The following is a 19,959-nucleotide window of genomic DNA, read 5'->3' as shown; positions in this document are numbered from 1 at the left end:
CGAATGGAGCTCCTATTATGTCGAGTACATTCTTTATACACCATAAACCAGTTGTTACATTATTCGATTCTGGAGCAACTCATAGTTTCATCAGTAACAACTGCGGTACCCGAATAGGACTTGATCTTTGCTCTACTAAGGGGTCATATATGATTTCTACCCCTGGAGGAAAGATTACTTCTAACCAAATGGTTAAAAGTGTGCCAATTCAGTTCGGCAGTAAACTAATCAAGACTGATTTAGTACTGCTAAATCTAGAGGGTATTGATGTGATACTCGGGACAAACTGGATGACAGAACATGGAGTGCTGCTAGACATCTCATCCCGAGTTATTGAAATCAACTCACCACATCAAGAAGCCATTATCCTCTATCTGCCTCAGCAAGAGTATTTGCATTCTTGCACTTACGCTATCACAGACCTCAAAGTTAAGGATATTCCAGTAGTTTGTGAGTATCCGGATGTCTTTCCTGATGATTTGCCTGGGATGCCACCTGACAGAGATATTGAGTTTATTATTGAACTCCAACCAGGCACAGCTCCTATTTCGAAGAGGCCGTATCGCATGCCTCCAAATGAATTGGCTGAATTGAAAATCCAACTCCAAGATCTTCTTGATAAAGGTTTTATACACCCAAGTGCGTCACCTTGGGGTTGTCCTGCTCTCTTCGTAAAGAAGAAAGACAATAGCCTAAGGCTATGTGTCGATTACCGTCCCCTCAATGCGGTCACCATCAAAAATAAGTACCCTCTTCCTCGCATTGACATATTGTTTGATCAGTTAGCTGGAGCTAAGGTCTTCTCAAAAATTGACTTACGCTCTGGTTATCATCAGATCAAGATTAGGCCTTGCGACATTCCAAAAATGGCCTTCTCAACCAGATATGGACTTTATGAATATCTGGTTATGTCATTTGGGCTTACCAATGCACCGGCATATTTCATGTATCTTATGAATTCAGTCTTTATGCCGGAACTTGACAAATTCGTCGTGGTCTTCATCGACGATATTCTAATATATTCCAAGACCAAGGAAGACCATGCTAATCATTTACATGTCGTGCTTCAACGACTACGAGATCATCGCCTTTATGCCAAATTCTCAAAATGTGAATTTTGGCTAGATAGTGTGAAATTTTTGGGACACACTATCTCTAGCGAAGGCATATCGGTTGATCCCACTAAAGTCCAAGAAGTTATGGACTGGAAACCTCCAACTTCAGTCCACCAAATTCGGAGTTTCCTTGGATTGGCAGGATATTATCGCTGATTCATTCCAGACTTCTCCAAGATAGCTAAACCAATGACTGAGCTACTGAAGAAAGAAGTTAAGTTCTGCTGGGATACTAAGTGTGATGAAGCATTCCACACTTTGAGAAGACTTTTGACAACCGCCCCAGTACTAGCTCAGCCGGATAATACTCAGCCTTTTGATGTCTATTGCGATGCCTCTGGAATTGGCCTTGGTTGTGTTCTTATGCAAAACAACCGAGTCATCGCTTACGCATCCAGAGCACTTCGGAGTCATGAGCAAAATTATCCAACTCATGATCTTGAATTGGCAGCTGTTATTCATGCTCTCAAGATCTGGAGACATCATCTTATGGGTGCTAAGTGTAACATCTACACTGACCATAAGAGCCTCAAGTATATCTTCACTCAAGCTGACCTAAATATGAGGCAAAGGCATTGGTTAGAACTGATCAAAGACTACGATCTTGAGGTACACTATCATCCTGGCAAAGCCAATGTGGTTGCAGATGCACTTAGCCGCAAGGCACGATGTCATTGCTTATCCGTTGAGGCTATCAGTGACACTCTCTGCAATAAGATGAGGAAACTCAATTTAGAAATCATTCCTCAAGGTAGTCTGAATCACTTATCCATTGAGAATACCCTTCGAGATAAAATTATCAAATCTCAACTACATAATGAGGGTATCAAAATTATCAAATCAAAGTTATCTCTGGGAGAAGTTAAATATAAGTGTTTTCACACTGATCATCAAGGAACTTTATGGTTCAACAATCGAATTGTTGTACCTAAAGATCATCAGCTTCGCAAGCAAATCCTTGATGAGGCACATCTATCCAAGTTCTCTATTCATCCTGGTAGTACCAAAATGTATCAAGATCTTCGACAGAATTTTTGGTGGACCAGAATGAAAAGAGAAATTGCCAGAGAGTTAAAGCCAGTCATCTCAAGGCATCTGGTACACTTCAGCCATTACCCATTCCATCATGGAAATGGGAAGATATTAGTATGGATTTCATTGTTGGTCTTCCCAATACATCTCAAAAGCATGATTCTATATGGGTAATTATAGATAGACTTACCAAAACGGCACATTTTCTTCCTGTGCATACCACTTATTCAGCTAAGAAATATGCCGAAGTCTATCTAGATCAAATTGTTCGGTTGCATGGTGTTCCTAAGATTATTATTTCTGATCGAGGGGCACAATTCATCGCACGCTTCTGGGAACAGTTGCAGTCTGCTCTTGGAACTAAACTGATTCGAAGCTCTGCATATCATCCCCAAACTGATGGACAGACTGAACGAGTCAACCAAATACTGGAGGACATGCTACGAGCTTGTGTTATCCATTATGGTACAAGCTGGGACAAATGTCTTGCCTTGGCCGAGTTCTCTTACAACAACAGTTATCAATCTAGTCTTCAGATGGCTCCTTTTGAAGCGTTATACGGTCGCAGATGTCGAACTCCTTTGAATTGGTCTCAGACCGGTGAACGCCACATCTTCAGACCCGATCTGGTTGTAGAAGCCGAAGATAAGGTCAAGGTTATTCAAGCCAATCTCAAAATAGCTCAGTCTAGACAGAAAAGCTATGCAGATAAAAGAAGGAAACCCTTACAGTTCCAAGTAGGAGATTTTGTCTATCTTCGAGTATCTCCTACCAAAGGTGTCCAGCATTTCGGCATAAAAGGGAAACTAGCACCACGGTATGTTGGACCCTTTGAGATCCTTAAAGTCTGTGGCCCAGTGGCTTATAAAATCCGCCTTCCATCTCAATTGGCTGCCATTCACGATGTTTTCCATGTCTCTCAACTCAAGAAATGCATTAAAGTACCTACGGAGATCATTGAAACCACCGCCATTGAGATTGAGCCTGATCTGTCTTACACCGAGCAACCTATTCAAATTTTGGATACCAAGGAAAGAGCCACCAGAAGAAAGACAGTTAAAATGTACAAGATTTTATGGGATCACCACACCGAAGAAGAAGCAACTTGGGAAACAGAATCTTATCTTCAACACAATTTCCCAAACTTCCTTCAAAGCCAATCCCCAAATCTAATCGTCTGATTCTTTCTACCTTCGAATCTCGGGACGAGATTCTTTTTAGGGGGGAGGGCTGTGACACCTCAGGTGTCAAATTGTACCATGCTATGTATAAGATGTAATGCATGTGTTGATTTGTATAAGAATGGATGTATTTGTAGCATTAAGACCTTATGTGTAATTTTATAAAACATGAGTCCTTTTGTTCAAAATGCATGAGTTACAAAAGTAATTTTCAAAAGTTACTAGGGGCCCAATTATAAGAATGCAAGTAATCATGACAGCTCTGAAAACTTGCACCTAGGCCCAAGTTGTGTGTAAAATATGTAATAAGGACAAATCCTTGTAAAATTTAAAGTTTGTTCCAAGTTTCAAAATAAAGTTGCATACTTTGAGCTTTTGAATTCAAACCCTAAAGCAAAGTTGTAGAGCTTGAAAAGTTTTACAACTTTCATTTTGAACACTTTTCCTTTTGAGCCCTTGTTTAAAAGTTATCGCTGATTTACAGATAGGTCCATGGAATTTTTAAAATATTACATTTGGGTCCAGTCGTCCCCAACCTTCTTTCTTCTTCTTCCTCTGGATAATCCTCTCTGTTCCCTTGCTTCACTGTTCCGGCGCCGCAATTCTTGAAATTCAGGCCGCGGCAGTGCGTTCCCCCTGCCCTCTCACCCTCGTGCGCCGCCCCTAGCCCTGCTCCTTGCCCTAGCCCGCCCCCGTGGCCGTTCCTCGCGCCCCTACGTGTCTGCCGTTGTCGCCCGAGCTGTTACGTGGCCGGTCTCCCCACGCCACCTCCCTCCAGCGCGCCTCCTGCCCATCCCTGCCGCAGCCCTCTCCTTCCTGAGCTGCTTCGCCAAAGAGAACTGCCTCCACTAGCTTTTCCCCACACCCTGACGCCTTCAATTTTCTTTCCCTCATTCTGTTCGCTGCTGCTCCCCTTGCGCCAGACTGCCATCCCCTTCCTCCTCCCTGCTGTGCGCCACCCCTCTGTTCCAGGCTGCCCCAACCCCCGCCTCCGGGTCCCTGCACCGCCCCTGGCCTTCCCCCAGGGCAGAACCGAACCGCCCCCTTGCCCTCCCCGGCCGGAGCAGTCTGTTCCACAGAGCTCCACCTCCCCACCGCCGAGCACTCTCTTGTGGCCCTCCTGCTCACCTTGCGACCCCCAAAATGGGCTCCTGATGTGCTGCTCGACCCCCCCCCCCGGCGACCATCTGGTGAGGCGCCCCTCCCTGCGTTTTTCCCCTGTACGGGATCTTCTTTTCCCCCATGGAATCGACCCCTGCGTCTCCTCTGTTTTGTTGCAGATAAGGGACCTCGTGCAGCAATTAAGGCAAACCCAGGGGGTTTTCTGCGAAGTGTAGACCCATAGGAACAGTACAGTTCGAGGACCTGTGTGTAAAGGTGCTGGTTATTTCATGTGAAGTGATGCTGCTGACTTGTAAAATCCCTAGAAAATCGTAGAAAATTCAAAAAAATATGAAACCAGTTGGATTCGAATCCCCATTTTAAACCCTATCACTTTTGTTTTGTGACCATGTTATGAAAGTAGATGGTTTGTACTGTGTTTAAAATAGAAGTGAAGGGATGTTTGTTATTTCATGTGAGTGATATTTTTGACTTGTAAATTCAATAGAGAATTGTAGGAAATTCCAAAAATTACAAAACTAGTTTTGTTTGAAACTAGGTTTTGAACTCTACAATTTCTATTAAGTGGGTTTGATGTGAAACCAAATACTTTTGAACCTATGTTAAATATTTGACATAAGAGTATAGTATTCATAGTTCCAAATTCTATTCCTACATGTTAGCTTGGTGATCATGATTTGTAATATACAATCTCCATAGATTAAGTATGTAATACTGTGGACTTTTTAAACCTAATCTTGTTTTATAATTCAATTCTTACAAGATTAATTAATTCCATTTGTTTTATATAAAAATTAGCTAAAGTCTTTTCAGTAAAGCTTATTTAATTAAATCTTTTGATCAAAATCTTTAAATATGCAATTGATCTGTGTTTAAGTTTTCAAAACTTTATAACCCTAATTATCTAGGGTTTACATTCAATTTTAAATTTAAATTTAAATACTTTAATTCTTGTTTCCAATTAAATTAATGCTTAGTCATGAGTTAATGCCTATGCTTCAAGGCTTAGATTCCTTTTTATACCATGAGTTCTTAAGTATTAGCTTTTGAATTGCAACTTTACCATGAATTAAAATGAAAGTGTGTGCATCCATTGAACTTCATCTTGCATATCATGTAGACTCATCTCTTCCGCCGATGGAAATTATCAGCTAATCCTGGAACCAGAAGGAGGTTGTTCTGAAGATCCCGAGAACTTCGTCAGGGAATTCTCGGAAGGCCCGAACCAAAGTTCGGACGTTATTAACTTGACTAACCCCAGCCCCACCAGTAAAGGCAAGCCCCGGACATATCCCATTACTTTATTTACACTGCAATCTATTTATATCTATATTATATCTTGCATTAAGTCTAGGAGTTGAAGTGAAACCCTAGATGCATGAATCCTAGGAATCCAATGTAATACTCCCAAGTCCTTATCGGATAGATGCTCCGCTAATAGGTCCGGTAGAAGTCGGGTGATTTCCTGTCACTCGCGCGATATAGGAATTGTAATGTTTTCATTCCTGTTATCACTACAAGGATGCCGGACGGGAGTTTTGTGAGGTATCATGGTTGAGGTGATACCCCGTCTGTGTTGATGAAATTTGATAAGGTCGCGGTGTGTGCCGATCGGGGTTAAGCGTTTGAAAGTACTAACCACATGCCGTGAGTTATGGGTAAGCGGTAAGCCTAGTAGCCAATCGGCCCGAGGAGTGGACATACCTCCCACCACTCGATTTGCTTCTTCTGGTTACTTATGTTCGACTGAGGAAATACGTGTTGCAAGGGCAACCAGGAATACGGGTTTTGTAGTCGCGCTACAGACGTATGTCCTGCACACATTGGGAGTGCGTATGTTCCTGCAGTCGCTTGTGGTGGATCTGATCCACGAGTCGGAATGAAAGGTAAACGGTTGCTTCGGAACGGCCCTGTGGTGTTCCAAGCGTGTGTGTTAGGTTTACCTTGCAAGGTTAAATTCGATTCGAATCGTCCGCTTCTCACGAAGATTGAGACTGCTTGATCCCTTTATCACACAGAGTAACAAGAGCAACTATATGATGAGTAATACTGATGATTGAGATAAAGATCCTACCATGCTTGAGTAGTTATAGGTGCTCACCTAGAAAGGATAATCAACTAGAATCCGAAAGGTAAAAGTTGAAATTAAGGATCTACTCTTTGTTGCTTTTCAGCTGAAACTAAACCCAGAACCATTATAAGCTTTCATAAGTCTAGTTATGGGCTAAGTATACCCAATCCCGGGTAAGCCTTGCTGAGTATTAGTATACTCAGCCTTGCTAGTTATATGTTTTGCAGGTAATGTCTTGAAGACCCTACTCTTCCCATGCCTTGGCCCTGTGCTCTTTCAGAAGGTTGGTCCATGGAATGGGATCCGTCCCCGGCCAGCACTGGTGATATCGAGTGATGTCGTGCTCGGGCTTAGCATGACATCCGTCTTATCGACGAGTTATAATCATCGCGTATGTTATCTGCTGCTAAAAATATAGTTTTAACAGTTTGTAATCTTTTCTCTGAATTTAAATCTTCGTACCTCTTTTTGGAACCCTTGTAATGTAATTTTCCTCTGTGATGTAAAAGGTGATGGTGATTGTATCTCTGGACTCACCTTCGTGTGAGGTAACCTTATTTGATCCTGTGTATCGGTGGTTTATCGGGACGTTACCCGACAGGCCAAGGGATTATACCGTTTGAAGCACGTTGGAGCCCTCTGGAGTGGACTCGCGTACTTGAGCCGGTATAATTCAGGTTGGTTCTGCCACACTAACTGCCATATGTTAGTCATCTTCTGTTCTTGGTGGACAAAAGTGTATCACAAGAGTGAAACACTTGAAGTGACTTTGGTTTCATTTTCTAGTAACTCATATCTTTGTGCCATATGATGCTCTTAATGTCTCTCTAGTAGAGAAATATCTTGCTTGGAGTGCAGAAAGAAAAATCTTATTTTATATTTCCATCAAGATAAGCTGTAGTGAATAACACTGGGTTTGGTCTTACTCTGACTAGATCGGTCTTGTTGGCCGGTCTGACCGGTTATGCACAGAGTGAACCAACTTTGTGTTGAAGAGTGAGAAAAGCTATGACTATGATATGAAGTGTGTTCTCACTCATGGCACGGTAAAATGACAGTAAGCATTCTAAACACAATTTCAATATTGAACATTATTTACGTGCTTTGGCCAAAGTTTGTGAATAAGCCCTTTCATGTCCTTAAGTGGATCAAGTGCTTTGTACATAAGATATTCAAAATTCTTAAGAACTAATTTAGGGGGAGCTCATTCTCAAACTTGTGCCATCTTGGGACTAACATTTCTTCTAAGTGAACTTGTAGTCTCATGCAAGAGACTTGGAAACTCTCATCTTGAAATATGCTAAGCCATGACCAAATGAAAAGTGGTAACATGCTCATGTCTATTCTTTGATTATGTTACTAACTCTTGCATAACTACTCTCTATAATATAGTTTAAATTCCTTGGATTGGACTTAAATGACCAAACTAGTGCATATGAACTTTCCTTCCACATATAATCACATATGCACTAATAGAAGGGAATTTAGCCTATATTGTGAGGTGTCATCTTTAATGGTCCTAATACTTCCCACTTCAAAAGGATCACTAAAAGTGAAACTAGAAGCTTGTGCAATGTAACTCGTTTGCTCTCGTCTTGTGCATAAATGAAAATTAAATAAGAGCAAGTGTGATGGATATATTTTTCTAATATTGCACTATGCTTATGGCTAATGGCAAAGGAATGTTTCTTTGAACTCATGCTTTACTTTTGTGCATCTAGGCCATATTTTCATGCTAGTGTGCTCATCTTTCTTGTCTTGAGTGACATAGGATAGTTTCTTGTAAATTCCACTAGCATGATAGGAAGTGTGAGCGCTTAAGGTAGTATTTGGTTTTTGGTCTTCATGACCCAATTGATCCACTTGTGAGTTTAGTTATCCTTGATTGATTGTTGGAAAGTCACAAATGGTGAGATTAACTCAAGTCCATAAATCCAAATCTATCTTTCCTCTCCTCTTGGAAGTATCAAGAATAGCTTGAATTATTGGATTTTTGATCTATATCCCTCAAGCAACCACATCTTGTTGCTATCTCATGCTATTCCAAGTGAAACATATTTTGGAGATTCAATCTAAGCCCAAAAAAACCTCAACCTAGCTTCCTAGGGGTGACCGGTCAGATCGGTTAACCCAACCGGTCTGTCCAGGGAGTTACCTTTTACCCCTCTCATGAGTAAAATAGTGCAAACTTACCTCTTCATCCTTCCACTGACACTCCTTTCAGCCCCCTTTCACCGTGCCTCTCCCTTACCTGCACTCATCCTCCCCCATTGGCGATTTGAGGATTCAACCAAGGAAAAGGCAATTCTTTTGGGGGATTTGAAGCTCTTCACTGGCCTGACCGTATCCCCAAGCCGGTCCTTTGTTTTCATCTTCAAAATCTCGTATTAAGGTACCCTAAATCTTGTTTCTCATCGATCTACTCACTCGAGCTGTGGAATCAAATTTTCTTTGATGAATCATCTTCTGGCATGTCATAGATCCTATCCCTAGGAGATCGTTCCATTTTGTTGGATATATTGGACGGATTCATGATCTAGGTCTTCACTGAATGGACCGGTCTGAATGGTCTGGCCAACCGGTCTGCCTAGTGAAGCCCTAGCTCATGCACTCATTCAGTATTTTCAAAACATTTTATCCTAGAATTGCTCTGTATCACCATCTATTCTACTTGTCAAAAGTCTAGCCGCTAGGATTGAGATTTTAGGGCTGTTAGGGCTGATTAGTAAGGGACCGGTCTGACCGGTCACCTAGACTGGTCTAGCGCGAGATGCTCTAACAGCTCCAAAATTTTAATTCTATCAATTCTTCTTTCAATCAAATCATTTCCTGTGGTCTCTCATTTATGTGTACCATCTGTTGAACCCAGGAACAGCAATAGAATGGCCAAGCACAGTGAGTTGAGAAAGAAAGTTTGCTATGATCCTTCGGACCCAAGTCAAGGAGGATCAAGACATGCATATGCAACCAGTGGCAGAGTTTTGTCACACCCGGTTTTGAAAAGGTAACCGAATGCATCTCATATGTGCGCCAGGATCAAGTTCCACATATATGATAGACGTCACAAGTGTATACCCGAAACAATACAATAACGAAATAGAGTATAATACTACTTTATTACGTGACCGACAGTCTTAACCTTAAGCGAATAAATAAATGTTTATAACTAGCAGCAGACTTCAACTTCACAGGCAAATGACTGGGAGACATACGCCTAGTATTCTTCAAAATCTTCGAGGAACTCCGGACAATTATCTTGTTCTGAGTATCATTGGTTTTAATAAAGCAAGCATGAGTACACTTATGGTTGGTGCTCAGCAAGTGGAGTAAATTATATGACATGCAAGGCCAAAATCAAGAAAAAGCTGACATGGTTTGACTGCGATAAGCCATTTTAGTTGATCAAGTTTTATTAAGCAAGCATTAACTAAATGTAAGTATATACTATCGGTACATACAGACAGGGGTAGCCGAGGGGTGCGAGGTTATCCGTAACCTCGCACTAAGCTTCTGGGCGACAGGGCGTAAGGCCCGGGCCTGACAACTGGGGGCACAGTCTTCGGACATCCTCCCACGTACTAGCAGGTCCGGTGCCTCCATGTGCCCGCAAGGACGAAGTGCTCAGGAACAGCTACCACGGGCCCGGACCACCGCGGAATGGTCTTGGGCCCCCACGTGTGGAAGCCGGACCCCCAGGGGGCCTGAGCGCCTGGGCCAGCTAGGGGGGCCCGAACCTCCCACCCTACCAGGGAGGGGGTCCGGTGCTGCCACGTGCCCCTGAGAAAGCGGCCGCTAAACCAGCACCACCACGTGTCCGATGGATACCAGCCTTCTGCGAGAAGCCAGCCCAACTACCGCACTAAGTCCGGGTGGTTGGGGTGTGCGCACCCAAGATAGAGCATGGGCTGCCCACTGACAAATTGGGCAGCTCTGGGTGATAGCATGGTAAGCCCGCTAGTTACTGAGGTGGCGCGCGAGTTACCGAGGCGGTTTGCAGGACATTAGGACGTATGGTCACATCACAGCACCGCGCGCGTGGGCGAAGAGTTATTATGACCTGCTACAGGAAGGCTATAATGTGCATTGCTATAGTGCATAAAGGCTACATCTCGGCGGGCCAGTATAGCCCCTTCGCCTATCAGTGGGAGCTGACTCTACACTGACAGCACGATTCCCCCTACGCATGTCAGCGGCAGCAGACCCTATGCTAGCAAGATGGCACAAGACCATATCTAGATGGAGGATACGCACGAAGGCCGACGAGGAAGATCTCCGGATCTGAGGCATTTAAGGCTCCAATGTGTACGTTATTTAATATATCACCGGGTCCACCTGTCGGGGCCCCGCTCAGTGTATGGGCTCCCCTTGAGAATATAAAAGGGAGAGCGCGCACGTTAGAAGGATAGGTTCACACTCACGTAGGGTCAGCAGTTCCTCCTCCAGCCGCTTCATCTCGAGGCTGGCGGAGAGAGCTCTTCCCTTCGTCAAGTTGATGAGGGGGTCCGGTCCATTCACATGGACTGAGGAGGCAGAGCAAGCCTTCCAAGAAATGAAGCGGTATCTCACCTCCCTGCTAGTACTGGTAGCTCCGGAGCCAGGGAGACGCTGTTTGTGTACCTTGCAGTGACGACTGAGGTGATCAGCATGGTGCTGGTCATAGAGAGGTCTGAGCAACTCATGCAGGGGGCTCCCAAGGCCCCCCCGTAGAAAGTGGAGGTCCGACCATCACCAATGTAACAACCGACCCTACCTCGGGGGGTTCGGCCAGGTCCCGAATCGGTAAAAAGCCGGAAGTCCTGGGGTCCGAAGAATCCCCAGCTCAGGGAGAAGAGCCGAGTCCTGCTGCTAAAGTCAAGACTGTCCAAAAGCCAATCCACTGTGTCAGTGAGGTCCTATATGAAGCAAAGGCCAGGTATTCCGAGATGCATAAGCTCCTTTATGCTATACTCATTGCATCCCAGAAGCTCCGCCATTATTTCCAGGCCCGCAAAATTGTGGTGGTGACCTCTTATCCATTGAGGGCCATGCTCCGCAACTCCAACGCCACGGGCAACATTGCCAAGTGGGCTGCAGAGCTTGCTGGATTTCAACTCAACTTCCAGCCCTGCCACGCCATCAAGAGTCAAGTCCTTGCCGACTTCATAGCAGAGTGGACTCCGACACCAAGCGTTCCTGGGGATCCGGACCATGGTTCGGGCCCCCCACTTCCAGAAGCCAGGGCTCTGGTGTTCACCAGACCCCATTGGACACTCTTCTTCGATGGGTCCACATGCAACAAAAAGGCTAGAGATGGTGTGGTCCTCATCGACCCAAATGGCGAACAAGTGAAATACATGGTGCTCCTCGACTTTGAGGCCACCAACAACATGGCGGAATACGAGGCCCTGATCTTCGGACTGGCTGTGGCTCTATCCCTGGGGTCCGGCAGCTCCTGGTCAAGGGAGACTCCTAGCTCGTCATCAAGCAGGTCCGAGGGGAGTGCAGTTGCAACAAACCCCAGCTCACAGCATACCTCATCCATGTGAGGAAGCTGGAGAAGGATTTCAACATACTGGAACTGCAACACATTCCACGTGAAGACAACTCGGTGGCAGATGCACTCTCCATGAGGGCATCAACTCAGGCATCTGTGCTGGAGGGAGTCTTTCAAAGACGGCTGCTGAAGCCATCCGCCCGGCCTGCCGACGGGGCGAAGGGGGTTAGTCTAGCACCTCGAAGCTAGTGGTCCCAGCGGTGCTCCATCCGTGGGGTCCGCCAAGGATTGTGTGCACCTTCGAGGGTCCCGAAGACCTCGAGGAGCCCCATCCAAACTCTTAGGGGATCCCGATGCATGGATCTCCGAGTTCCGGGGCTAACTAAAAGACAACATCCTTCCTGAAGACCATGTATCCGTTGAGCGCATAGTGCGATTGGCTAAGCGATAGTGGTGGTAGAAGGGGATCTCTACCGCCGTGGTGCCAATGGCATCCTCATGCGGTGCATCACCCAGGAAGAGGGCTGCGACTTGCTCGCAGAAATCCATGGAGGCGAGCGCAGAAGTCATTCTTCATCCCGCACATTAGTTGGTAAGGCCTTCCGGCATGGCTTTTACTGGCCGACAGCGCTCCAGGATGCAGCTGAGCTGGTAAAGTCCTGCAAAGCATGCCAGTTCCATGCAAAGCAGATACACACTCCAGCTCAGGCTCTGCAAATGATTCCACCCTCTTGGCCTTTCGCTGTATGGGGGTTGGATATCTTGGGACCTTTCCCCAGGGCTGTCGGCTGGTACCGGTACCTGTATGTTGCCATCGACAAGTTCACCAAGTGGCTAGAAGCTACCCCTGTGGTCAACATCACCAAAGCATCTGCTATCGCATTCCTCAAGTCAATTGTGTGCCGGTTCGGAGTCCCGAACCAAATCATCACCGACAATGGGACCCAGTTCAAGAGCCGGCACTTTCAAGAATACTGCGAGGACATCGGCATCCAGCTCTGCTTCGCTTCTGTGGCACACCCTAGAAGTAATAGCCAAGTAGAGTAGGCTAATGCTGAGATACTCAAGGGGCTCAAGATTCGCACCTACAACGATCTCGAAAAGCATGGTGCAAAATGGGTCGACCAGCTTCCGAGTGTACTATGGGGGAACCGGACCACACCCAACCTAGCAACCGGGGAGACCCCTTTCTTCCTGGTCTACGGGGCCGAAGCATGCCTTCCCCCGGAGATCACTATGGGCTCGCTATGAGTCCAAGCTTTTGATGAAGAATTGCAGGAGCAGGAGCGCTGTCAAGATGTAGACCTCATCGACGAGCGAAGATGGCGAGCAGCGGTCCAAAATGCACGGTATAGCCAAGCGCTCCGGCGTTACCATTAACTGTTCATGCATAGTAGGGAGCTTCGGGTCGGGGACCTGGTCCTGCGGTGAATCCTAAACCGAGAGGGGCTCCACAAGCTCTCCCCCAGCTGGGAGGGCCCCTTCAAGGTGTTAAAGGTGTGCCGACCCGGTTCTGTTCGCTTAGCTACGGAGGAGGGCGTGCAACTACCCATCCCACGGAACATTGAGCACCTCTGTAAGTTTTATCCTTAGGGGCTTAGCCGAGAATAATTTTTTCCTTTATAATATGGTAGCACCTCCGTGCGGACCAGAGCAGTGGAGGTCCGCCCTCATAAACCCGGCCCCTAGCGTTCATCGCACATCCTATCTGTACCAACTTATCAAGGAAAAATTTATTCTCAGTCTGTCTTTGAGGTTGATGCAATTCTATTCTTTTTCTTGCCTCCCGCTTACCCTAACCCCCATGTGGTCCCTTATTCCTGTGCCGTGCTTGAGGCCCGAATTGAGTTGCTAGGTTGTGTCTCCACCCAAGACCCCTCCTTCACAGGAAGGAGGGGTCCAGTCTTCTGAGGACCGGCTCCGGGGAAGCGTACTTGTCCTCGGGGGGGGGGGGCTGGAGTTGTGTAGCCACTTAGCCTGGTTCCGTACCCTAAGCCTGCATGCTCTACCTCCCTAGGATAAGTACCGTAGTACCCAGAACTGCAGATCCGGAAGTCCGGATCCCTTCAATCCTAAAGGCTGGGTCCTGGTGCTCTGATTCACTAAGCCTAGTTTTACATCTCAAAGGACTCTTGCCAGCGAGATCCGGGACCCTGTGGGAATGTTGCTAAGCGCCAATCCTAAGTCATGTGCAGGACTAAACCTCGATTTTGTGGTAGCTAGCCTCAACCCCTTGCAACTACCTCCCAGGTGGCCAAGGGACCTCGCGGCCAGAGAGCACACGATAGTAGGGAGAACAAGCAAATGGAAAAATAGCTAAGTTATATGTTGCCCCTCAGTCCGGGTTTTTATATTACATATCGTATGTAGAATAACTTGTCTGGATCTTATAATGTGTAGAAAAACAACAAAAACTACTCCTGCTCCTTCAGTAGTCTGGAGGGGCCCTCTCCCTTTATAGGTCCGGCTCCACGTTGTTCTCAAAGCGGGAGGCCATGATCTCCACTACCTCTTGTATTCCCTCCCGGGCAGCGGCCTCTGCTTCTGGCACTGGGCCCTCAAGGACTGGAGTTAAGGAGATGGCGGGATCATGGCTCCGGAAGCATGTCAAGACATGGTCTACCACTATCCGAGCAAGCTCCCGCCCTTCGGACTCGAATCGAGCAACTAGGGTGGACTCCAGCGTTGCAGACGCTCGGGAGCGAATTCCAGCGCTGGAAGAACGGAGCTGATGGAAGAAGGGGCCTCTGCGAACTGGATGGGACTTAGCCAAAGGTTTCTAGGGCAATACTTGCATCACCGACCTAGTTGGCAATCCGCTGGACCCCGGTGTGCTGCTCAGCCAGGAGCCCCTCTACCTCGGCCTCGCGGTGCTTGAGGACCTAGAGCCGTTGGGAGAGGGATCGGCTCTCCTCTTCCTGGCATAGGCGTTGGCCCTCGAGGGCTCGGGTCCGGGCCTCCAAGTCTGACCGGAGGGCGGAGAGGCGGGCCTCCTCCTCCTTGATGACCACCTCCCGGAGGGATAGGTTCTGCTCTCGATAGTTGAGGGCGGCCTGCTCATCGCCAATCGTCTTTGCCATGGCCTTGGCAGTGTCGATGGTGTGACGAGCCGTCCGCTCCTTCAGCTCCACCTCTTTCTCCTTCCGGGCCACCGCCCTCTCCCGGGAGACGACCGAGACATCCCAGTTATAGTCCTACCCATCTTCTCATGGAGGGCCTTGTGCTCCTATTCGAACTTGGCCCGTTCCTCAGTGGCGTGGGAGGACACCACTTGGATGCGGTTCCCCAGCTGGCGCTCCCAGTTAGAGAGCCGAAGACGCTCCACCTCGAGCTTCTCCCACTCCCACCGGAAGCCCGCTTCGGCCTCCTCCATCACCTGCTGGGCCTTGACCAGGAGGTAGGGAAGAGGGACCTCCACCGGGCTCGGGAGGAGGTGCCTCCCATGCACCACCTCCGACTCATCCCCCTGCACGGACTGGGGGCCGGAGCTGGGCGCACCCGCATCGAGTCTCCGACCACCTGCTTCTGCGGCCTCTGCTACGACCACCGCTGGGGGCACCTCTGCCACACCAGTTGCTGGGGGTGCCTCTGCCGCGGTCGCTGTCGGGGGTTCCTCTGCTACGGCTGCCCCGGCAGTTGGTGCCTCTAGTGGCATCTCCACCGCGACCTCCTCCATAGCTGGCTCTACAGGGGGCGCCCCCGCTGTGGCTCCTGCTGAAACCACCGAAGCAGCCTCTCTGCCCGCCGTGGCTGGAGGGGTCGCCTACATTCGAGGTGCAGTCTCAGCCATTGGAGCTCCGGCCCGAACCTCCATGACCGCGGGCAGGGCTGGAGGTGCTGTCGGTGAAGTTGCCGACCCCCCAGCAGTGGTTGTGGAAGAAGCCTGCTGGGGGCCGGACCTGCCGGCTGAGGAGTCGCCGGTGGAAGCAGAAGAAGAGGCAAGGCGAGTAGTCCTAGCAAGCATCATCAATATGAGGATTTAAAAAACAAAAAGAGGAAAGGGGAATTAACCATTCACGTGGAGCTCCGCACCTCCCATCCGGTCTGGAAGAATGGGGATTGACTCCCTGAGGCTAGCGTCCCGGGTGACCGGCAGGGCAGCTCCACCGTCGGCGTCTCCGGTGGCGGTGGCAGGGCCTGCTGCTGCTGCTGTTGCGGTGGTGGCGGTGGGGCCTGCTGCTGCCGCTGGGCGGTGGCGGTGGTGGGGCCTGTTGCTGCTGCTGCTGGGGCTGCGGCTGGACCAACGCCTGGTGCTGCTGTGGGGGCTGAGGCAGCAGTGGTGATGGTCGCTGCTGTGGCGGAAACAACCATGACTCCTCAGACCTCCCCTGCGGCAGCTGCTGGTGATAAGCCGGCGGCGGCGGAGCCCGGGAGCTACTCTGCGCCCATGACTCCGTTGTCTTCTGGCGCTTGGGGTCCAGCTTCCCCATAAAGGATTCATGGTCCTTGCTGCTCGTGGTCCCTGCTGCTCGCAGTCCCTGCTGCTCCGAGAGCTGGCCGCCTCCGGCTCCTTCCCTCTGCCGGAGGGTGCCGGGGCTCCGTGGCTGGACTGGCCGGAGTTTGGATCGACGCGCCGGGGGCTGTCGGGCGAAGCGCCAGGGATCCGGATGCCGTGATTGGGGTCACCCCTCACCTACCGGACCGCCAGGCCACCATCGTCGAGGATAGGCAGAGATGCCTGGATCACCATCCGCATCCCCTGGTCTTCACACAGAGCATTGATCCCTCTCAGGAGCACTAGCAGCTCCGGGGCGTACGCCTCGCCGGTCATCCCCCAGATCAGGACCTCTAGCTCCGCGTCGGATAGATCCGTGCTGGCCCCACGCTCAATTCTGCTGCAGTCGTTCAACCCGATGAACATGCAGGCCATCCTGGATCGCTGTTGCAGGGGAGAGATGCGGTGCCTCAGGAAGTCATCCAGCACCATCATTGATGTAAGGCCGCCCCTCGCCAGAACCTTGACCCGGTCCAGTACTGGGTCGAGCTCTGCTGGTAGGGATGGCCTGGGTTTCCAGCTGTTGCGGTCGAGGAGGGGCCCTTAGGTTGGCAGCTTGAGGCGGTCGTTGGCGTCAGTCATGGTGATGACCCAGTCCATGCGCCAGTCCTCCCACTTGGCACTAGAGAAGGTGCTGATGTAGGAGCTGGACATCGCATGCCGCAGCTGGAAGTAGTAGGTACCGATGGCGCACCTGCTCCTCCTAGACTCGACCAGGGCGTAGAAATGCTTGAAGATGGTGACGCAGGGGCGGACTCCCATGAACATCTCCATGAAGTGCATGAACACCAACATGAGGAGAATGGAGTGGGGGGGTGAGGTGCTGCAGCTGAAGCCCAAATTCCTCCAGAAGCAAAAAGAAGAAGGAGGAGATCGGAGGGGCTAGTCCGCAGGTGATATACGAGTTGAAGAGGACGAATTCCCCTGTGACCAGGTCGTTGAGGGAACATGATGAAGCATCCCCCCATCAGGGAAGACTTAAAAGTGATGCTTTATCAGTCCCAGGAGGCTGATAACACTTTTATTACATCAGATGGTACATCACCGTATAGCTCTACGCGGTAATGGGCAGTGAAGCGCCACTATCACGAGGATTACAACTAAAACCCACACTACTACACTAGCTACAAAAAGAGGATCATCAGAGTCTTGCGCCATGCGGAGTTCCAACGGTGGCCTCAACCACAGGCAAGACTGGGTGCAGGACGGAACCCTAGTCGACGTCTTCGGGGATGTAGTCTGGATCTTCCACTGTAAAAGTAAGAATGGGATGAGTACGAACGTACTCAGCAAGTCCAATCACACCTGCGGAGGGGGTATAACAGAATTAAATGCACAGGATAATCCAAGGATAAGGTTATGGTTCATTTGCGGAAAAACTCAATTTTATGCAAAGGTTCATTTAAAATATTTTCAAAACAAGTTTTCAAGTACCAAGGAGCACGTGTTGTTGATCCACACAGGATCCAAGTTTTAAGCTGCTACCGGACTCCCCGTCCGCCGTAGCCCACGGCACAACTGCCGGACATTTTCCAATTAACACACACCAGTCCAGCCAATCCTAGAGAGAAACACTAGTTATGTGACCACACCATAACTTGCCCAATACCATGGGCACGATTATTCGAATAGATTTTTAACTCTGCAGAGGTGTGCAACTTTACCCACAGGTGGGGTACCACAGCACAATCACCTTAGTGTCGGTGCAGATCCCAACAAAGCCATTACCCACCTTAGCTAGACCTGACTAGCCACCACGGGATCTATCAAGGGGTCATTCTACCTATCTCCAAGGTTTAACCAGGGCATAAGTCACACAGAGCTTATCCCTTCTCCCTGATCCCCCGTTGCTCTCAGCTCTCCTGATGGCTATCAGACTGACTAGTGGGGTTAGGCTAAGCCGTTGCCCATTCAACGGTCAAGTGGTTTGCACGACAGGAAGCTAGGTGAGACGACACATTAACTCGGTCCTTAGGGGTGACAAGATGGATATCTCCCTTCTTCGCTCTACCACACAGGTACGAGCACACCCACGGCAATTCACACAGAAATGCCATCCATCCCGTCTAATTCATCTTTCAAAACCACATTTTATCCCTTCCCGTACACACACAATTTTCTTTATAAAACCAGGTGATCAAGGTATGGTTATCACAAACAAGGGTGGCTATTCTACCATGTTTTCAGCAAGCAAAACTATGCAATTTTATAAAACAGGCCACTGGGTTGTGTTTATAAAAACTAGGATAGAAACATGCATCAAAGGGCGGAATTGAACTTGCCATCATCAAACCCTTGTGAGAGGTCCTGATCGAAGCACTGTCCCTCGGGCTCGGGGTCGCAGAACGGGTCTTCGTTCACTTGGTCGCAGTCGGGACCTTCCTCGTTCACTCCGTGTCCTACGACGCAAACGAACAAGCACCCAATCAATCAGAAGAACTGAAAGCTTCTATCGTTGAGCTTGAATCGGAAATAATTTAGTTACGGAGATCGGGGTAATATTTTTGGGTGGTTTCGTAATGGCATGATTGGAAGTATACTAGAAAGTGCGTGGTAAAGTTTCGGGTCGATCGGAGATCGTTTGGCGCATAAAATGACGAGTTGAAGCGGGTTCGGGGGTTAAACAGGGATCCAGGGGCTTATTCGTAAACTTTCTAGAAAAGAAAGGGCCTTTTCGTTTATCCTGGAAACATTGGGGGCACAATGAAAAGTGTGAGGGATCTATTTGGAAATAGGTTTATATAGTGGAGGGGTCTAGTTTGGGAAATGTCAAAAGGAGGGGGTTCTTCTTGCAAGGTTGTAAAAAGGGTGGAGGGATCCTTGAACAGATAAAAGGAAAGGGAGGGGCCTAAGGGCAAATCTGCCCTTTCTTCCTCCTCTCCCCACGGGAAACAGAGGAGGGGGGGAAAGGGGCAGGGCGGCGGCGGTCGTGCCGGCCGGCCAGGGCCCAAGTGCGGCCCGGGGTAGGGGGGTGAGGGAGAGGGAGGCACGGGGATCCCATCCCCGGTCTCACCTTGGCCCGAGGTGGAGCGAGGTGGTGTGCCCACGGGAGCAGGGGCGGCGGCACTAGGCGGCTCGACGTGGTGGTCGTCGGGGCTAGGAAGGTAGTGGGCGGTGGCGGTGGAGGCCGTGGGGAGAAAGGGTGAGCGAGGCGGGGCTACTTATAGGCGGAGGGAGGCGGTGGGGAGGCCGGGGTAGGTGAAGGCCGGCGAGCGGCGCGGAGCGCCATTAATGGCGCTCGGCCGTTCGCTTGCGTCGCGATGCGGCGTGCGGCGAGGGCGTGGGCGTCGAGGCGTCATCGAGCACGTGGGGGAGGGACGCGGTGCGAGCACAGGGCAGGATGCGGCAGGGGAACAGTGGCGGGCGGCGCGGCTAGCGACGGGCGGCGCGGCGTCGCGGCATGGCGTGCGCGTGCAAGCGACAGGCGGCACGGCGGTTGGCGCGGCACGCAGTGCACGCGCGGGGCACGC

The 19,959-nt window shown here is 49.3% G+C and overlaps 1 protein-coding gene across 1 annotated transcript; it reads left to right on the top strand.

Annotated features, from left to right (window-relative positions):
• The first annotated feature begins 11,854 nt into the window (after positions 1 to 11,854).
• LOC112872931 (uncharacterized protein K02A2.6-like) lies at positions 11,855 to 13,041 on the top strand. The gene is made up of 2 exons (XM_025935964.1): positions 11,855 to 11,988; positions 12,774 to 13,041. The coding sequence occupies exons 1-2, from the start codon at positions 11,855 to 11,857 to the stop codon at positions 13,039 to 13,041; spliced, it is 402 nt and encodes a 133-aa protein (XP_025791749.1).
• The last annotated feature ends 6,918 nt before the right edge of the window (positions 13,042 to 19,959 follow it).

Source organism: Panicum hallii, chromosome 9 (assembly GCF_002211085.1).
Source record: "Panicum hallii strain FIL2 chromosome 9, PHallii_v3.1, whole genome shotgun sequence".
Taxonomy (NCBI): Eukaryota; Viridiplantae; Streptophyta; class Magnoliopsida; order Poales; family Poaceae; genus Panicum; species Panicum hallii.
Note: the sequence above shows the minus strand (reverse complement) of the source record. Positions and strands in the feature narration are given on the sequence as shown.